The sequence below is a fragment of the Halyomorpha halys genome, unplaced genomic scaffold, assembly GCF_000696795.3.
Source record: "Halyomorpha halys isolate HHAL.00 unplaced genomic scaffold, Hhal_1.1 Scaffold125.1, whole genome shotgun sequence".
NCBI lineage: Eukaryota > Metazoa > Arthropoda > Insecta > Hemiptera > Pentatomidae > Halyomorpha > Halyomorpha halys.
This window is the reverse complement of record NW_027108888.1, coordinates 33,127-39,554: the sequence shown is the minus strand read 5'-3', so window position 1 is coordinate 39,554 and position 6,428 is coordinate 33,127. Positions and strand designations below refer to the sequence as shown.

The 6,428-nt window shown below is 33.5% G+C and overlaps 1 protein-coding gene across 1 annotated transcript in view; it reads right to left on the bottom strand.

Moving 5' to 3' along the window:
- Window positions 1-5,041, bottom strand: part of LOC106678128 (dynein regulatory complex protein 9) — a 22,166-nt gene extending 17,125 nt beyond the window's left edge. Inside the window, exon 1 of the mRNA XM_014416467.2 lies at window positions 4,835-5,041. Coding sequence (XP_014271953.1) covers window positions 4,835-4,930 — 96 coding nt within the window. The 5' untranslated portion in view covers window positions 4,931-5,041. The remainder of the gene's footprint in view (window positions 1-4,834) is intronic.
- Between the last annotated feature and the right edge of the window lie 1,387 nt (window positions 5,042-6,428).

Here is a 6,428-nt window from a genome sequence, read left to right as displayed (position 1 = left end):
ATGTTCGGGATCAAAAAAGTTAAAACAAATCAATACGTTACGATACAATACGATAATTAAATCGATACGCGTCATAAAATCGATAGCATTTTAATTTTTTGGCATATATTGAAACATATAAAGAGACCCTAATATGTTAGAAAAAAAGAATAATATAAATCGATAAGCTATCACAAAATCGATATCATTATCTCATAAATGAGCATCATAAATGCAGAATATCATTCCTCAAAACGTATTAAGGGACCCTAGCATGTTAGAAATCAGAAAAGTAAAAATAAATCGATATTATTTTCATATTCTGCATTCCTCAAAACATATAACGGGGTCCTAACATGTTAGAAATCAGAAAAGTAAAAATAAATCGACACGCGGTAATTATTTCGATACGCGTCATAAAATCAATAGCATTTTCATTTTTGGCATATATTGAAACATATAAAGAGACCCTAACATGTTAGAAATCAGAAAAGTTAATATAAATCGATAGTGTTTTCATATTCTTCATATCCGAAAACATAAAATTGGACTCTTATATGTTAGAAATCAGAAAGGTTAAAATTAATCTATACGTGATCATAAAATATATCTATGTATAGCTGAAAGACTAAAAAGATCGTCTTTATACGAATACAAACGTATTCCGATGGTTAATCATTTAAATTTTTCGAAGAGATTCTTTTTATATAAAATGGACGAACACAAAAGCATTCAAATGTTTATTCGAATTGTTTTGCCTGAATAATTGAATATTCGTGTTAAATAATGACGAATAAAAAAGTATTCGGATGGTTAATCATATGTTTTTGTACGAATGATTGATTATTCGTGTAAAATAATGACGAATGAAAAAGTATTCAATGGTTAATCATATGTTTTTGTACGAATAATTGATTATTTGAGTAGAAAATTCAAGAATAAAAAGGTATTCGTCTCTAGTCATTCGAATAATATTTGCCATTTCTGTTTCTATCCAAGCCCTGTCAGTGGTTTTTCGAGATATGGAGAAGTATTATGTGACCAATAAATTTCATGCCATTTATATTTCCTTCCAATTGTTGTGAAATTCTTTTTTGTTGTGGTTTTACTCAAAACCGCCAAAATTGTTTTTTGAAATGTTCATAAATTGTAAAAGAGCAGATTAATTAATTTAAAAAAATTTCTTATTGGAATTATCTTAATTTTAATTCGTTTAGTCGCGTACACTAGAAATGGGCAAGGTTCTGCTAGAGTGTAGTTTGTTACCCACAGAAACACCCAACACTGCCATTGCATTAATAATGAACCTACAAAACTTTTATCCTAGAACAATTCTTATGTATGCTGAATAATAGGGTCGGTTTCTGTGTGGTTCTTGTTCAGTAGTAGGGCCACAGAAAAAAGTGTACGGTTTCAGGAGGTTGTTGAACAGGATCTCTCCATATGCCAATAATCTCTCTCTCTTTCGACGGTTTCCTAACACAAAGCCAAATTTCTCTGCCTCCTTTGCTTCTGGGTATATGGATCCAAAGTAAGAGTGGATTGTTTTTCATGGTCTTTTCTCATTTCATATGGAATTCAAATTACCAATATACCGTTCGCTTACTTCCTGAGTCATTGTACAATAATTTTATGAAAAATACTATTAAAGGCTCTGTCTTTAAAGTAAATTACAATTTTCTAATATTTTTTTTTACTTAAATCTGTTCAGTCAAAAAAATAAAATTATTGAAAAGTTGTAATTTGCCTGAAAGAGAGAACCTTTAATTTTAACTTGCGGTAAAACTAGTGGAAACATAAGAAGGAAGCCAAGTAATGAAGTAATTAGAAGGAAGCCATCGATATTATACTTATCGATACTAGCACATCGAACTTCAAAGGATGTCATGGTGGCAATTATAATTAAATAGTGCATACATTTTTTATGTGTAAATATTGTTTATAATCTATTTTGTTTAACTCATTACTCATTTCATACATAATTATAAATGTTTATAAGTTATTTATGTGTGTAATTAAAAAATGTAAAAAAGTAGTAAAATCTGTAATTATAAAAAAAAAAATTATTCATAATAATAAATTTTTATTAGTTATAAACGAAACGAGATCGGATCTTACCGCTTTGATAACAAATGTGTGTAGAACAAAAACTTCAGATTATTAAAGTGGTTTTAAATAAATACACATTACAGTTAGTACAAAAATTTCTAATTACAGCAATTCTTTTAAAAAAGTTTTTTTTTTTGTTCATTTCTATACTTGGAAGAAATATAATGGAGGAGGTAAATTTTCAGGACAAGTGACGTCAGAAGGCGGTGTCTATTGCTTTCGTAAGCGTGGCATCAAATATGCCATATTTGACTGTTGAGAGTTGGTACAGCATCCTGAATGTCCAAAATTTCTAGGCGGGGGGATTAAAAAAAATGTTGAGAGCTACTCGCGTAACTGCGTTAAGCGGGCTTTAGTTTTGTTCTAAAAATTAAATATTTAAAAAGAATAATGTTTACTGTTACTTTAATTGTTCACTGTTTGTTTTTTTTAATATTCAACTTTCTCCATTATACCAGAAACAATTATATATTTGTATCAAGCTTTGTATTTTATTTGAAATATTTGAATTGTATTTTTATCATGAAAAAAATTAATTTTTTACTAACTTGTCCCAGAAAACTTGACAGCAAAGATAGAAGTACGTATTTCTCAAGAGCGGCTTAGCAAATTTTCATTACAGATACCATTTAATGCAACTTGCATCTTCTTAACATTTGCGATTAAATGGACGGTTTCCCAAATAATTATATTATTTTAAATTTGACCTAAAGTTGCCTTCAAGGGGCGTGGCCTGATTCCCACTTCTTAGCATAGAAGGAGAGTAGGGTTATTCCACTCCCCCTCCCGGTCTCTATAGAATTATCTTAAATTGACGATTACCAGTAAAAATGTCCTCCTACCCAGGATTCTGTACTCCTAATTCAATAGATTCTTTGATCATGGTATTGGTTATTGAGGTTTAAATAACTCCTTTTTTGTTAGACTGTTGTAAAATGGATATTTGTAACAACTTTTATTAGTTGTATTGTTAAAAAAAAAAAGGTTTCGCAGCACATTTTAGAAATTATGAGATAAATCCAAATCGATAACGAGACCCATTGGAAGTGTGCAAGTTGGCCTTATCAATTCTCTCAAGAGGTAAATAATTCTATTTGAGCTGTCAACTCTGTTAGTGATTTCTATGGAAGTGCTCCAGGCTATGGGATGAGACCGTTACTGATGCTAAAGAAAACACAATTTATCTCTGACTCCTACTTTCAATCCATTGAGTGGCTATTTATTTCACTGAGTTTTCTTTTTTTTTTTATTCCCTGAGCGCTGTATATGTCCCCTATATACTTTACGAGTTTATTTATTATTTACACGACAATTTTCTGATGCCCCAGTTATATATTGCTGTTTCTATAATGTATAGCTAATAATCTAAAAATGGGGTGGTAAAGTAGAAAGTTTATTTTCCTTTTAGCTTCTTGTGGCTGCTCTTGGGATTCTTAACATAGACATTTAATAATTTAAAATATAAAATTATGGTGAGTTTACGGTCGGGGCGCTAGTAGCTGTCTTCTTCCCACTGCTACAAGCGCCCCCGACCGCCTGGTGGAGGCGGACGAGTTCGAATTTTATTTCTGTGGTTTCCCACGTAATGAAAACTTGACCCTCCCACGATGGCAAAATAAGATGATACACTGTAGATAACCACCCTTTAAGGAATGGGATCGTTAAAAAGTGTATTTACGTATATGTTTAAATAAAATCCACCGGCTCTTATTGAAGATAATCACAGAACGATACGTTTAGACTGGATAGAAAGCCTTCAGATGGATAGATATGTTCATACAAGGACTGGATTTCTTGGTTACATGGATGAATTTAAAAGATAACATTAAATCGAACCAATCTTGACTACTTGAGAATCGGGACATTTTTGAAAACTTTTTAAAAAAGATGCAATATATCCTCTTTCTAATATTTATACATCTTCAAAGTGACCAGAGTTTTAACTGAACGGAGATGCAGAAAGAGTAGAGTTGACCGACCTAGGACTATACATATGCTACACCTTCACCAGGATGAGAGCATTGACTCTTCCGAGTGTCAACTGTGTAGGTACCACACCATGGTTGCAAACCAAACCAGGTCAGACTGCTCATCTTTGGACCTTAGCCAGCGGGGCCCAGATGACCAAGGGTGGGCCTTCGCTAGAAATATTCTTCCTATCGTCGTAAATTATTACATTATCAACACGGCATATGATGAAAAAGAATTGATGGTGGTAGCTAATAACCAGGTCGAATAAACTTGGGGATATCGACTTGCTTTCCACGGAATTAGTTCATATAGCCATTCTAGAGTTTTCATTCCATACCGCCTCCATGATATCAAGGAATCAATCCGCCAAGGCCAGAACCAAACCTGTGCCGCTGCAGTTTCAAGATTGCTATGGTGACGGTTTAACGCACTTGCATGAAGTGAATCCCTTACAGGTTTGTTTGTCCTTTGAGCAAGCGCTGCGAGCAGTAAACATTTGTGATCTAATTAAATCAGTCATAATAATAAGGTTGAAATAATAAGTGAGTATTATTAAAATATAAAATGAAGATTATGCCTGGTCAGTGACATAGAACGTGAATGTATTTTTTTAATTTATTTGATTTTTTATGTATATGTATATGCACACCAACATTAAATTGTTATCTAAATTATAAACCATTATGTAAATAATTTTGAGCATATTAATTATCCTATTTGGTCTGAAAAGATTTGTATAAACTTATAATTATATCATTGATATATCGTTATATACCTCCGAAGCGATGCTTTCATCTTGTGTGGGGGGTTTTACGGTTTTGAAAGGATTTCTCACAGGGGGGTTCCTGTTGTCTTTGTATAGCCAAGGCATCTCGCTTTTTCTTACTTAATGGTCTAAGATAGTTGATCTGATCAGTTTTATTTGTAATACAGACTTCAGTTTTATTTTTCCTAAGATTATGATTTACAGTTGCTTGGCCATATGTTTAATCCTATGATTATTATAAGTTTCTAAATAAATATATGCAGTTTAGAAAAATATTGCCTTTCTTATAAAATGTCAATTTCAAAATCATAGCATGTGGTTGCAATAATAATTATAGTTAGTTTTCCTGATTTCTTCAGTACACAACTACCTTAGTGGTTCCGGACAGTTAGATTAGGAACATATGATGTGGAGGAGGTGCTGCCGATTTGCAGGTTTACCTTAAATTAAAAATTACCCGCATTTTTCACCTTAGGCGGTAATTGTCAGATATATATTTCGGGTAAAATGGATTTACTTTATATATAGGTGTGCTAGTGCATTGTTGTATTAGACCTTTGACTAGTTTTTAAGTTAATCATTTGAGACTTTTTCAATTACTACAAAATATTATTACTATTCAGTAGGTTTCGGATCTGGTTGGTGACGGAGTTTACCACCACCTTTACCTCCCGATCTCTAGTTCTATACCACTTATTCTTCTACTTATTGCGCAGGGCTATAAGTTGAAGAATGTGATCTGGTGGGTGCCCCCAGATCTGGCCTGAACTTCGGTATGGCTGCTTCCGCGGCTTGTCAGATAGAACCATCGTTGATACACTGTTTTTCTGGGTCTGCGTTAGCGCGGTATCAGGCATTTTCCTCAAGCCTGCCCTTTATCAGAAGATGGCTAGCCGTTCCTGGAGCTTCTTTCGGAATATGCAGTCACTAAATGAAGCCATGTGCAATTCCGCGCAGTTCACGCACGTGACTAGAGCTGTAGATCTCGGGCAATCAGCCACTAGGTGTGACTCGGAACATCAACCGTCATGTCTTTGTTTTCCTTGAATGAAAAAATAAATACTATTAATATGGCAACTCATGAAGGTGGGCATTGAATTATGTAAGGAAGTTTCAAGACTAGTTGGTTGTACTAGGAGGCGATTTGGTCAGAGCTGCATACTCTTGAGGGGGAGTGTACCTGAGTAGTCTCCGGGGGCTTTTGTCATTCCATGGTATAAAAGAAGCCCACTTGAAACCTTTTCTTACTTCATATCTTCCCATAACTCATTACTTTTTTAATTATGGAAAAAAAACATTGTTAGGTAATTGTTGGAAAAAGTGCGTAGAAAAAGTATGTGACTTCGTATATTTCAAAGTTTTTCAATCAAGTTATATTTTTCTTGACATAGTACATTTTTTAAAGTCATGAAATATAATCCCAATTGCAAACATACATAATATAACACCGGATTTATCTTGAGTAAGTAAAATCAGTGAGTATCTGCTGAGCAAGGGACCTGAAGAGATATAGGAGCAATATTTTCATGGAGGGACTGACGGCTCCATATGTAGGGGTTGGGATAAGGTCAGCACATCCAGCCAAATAGCCAGATAACAGCTG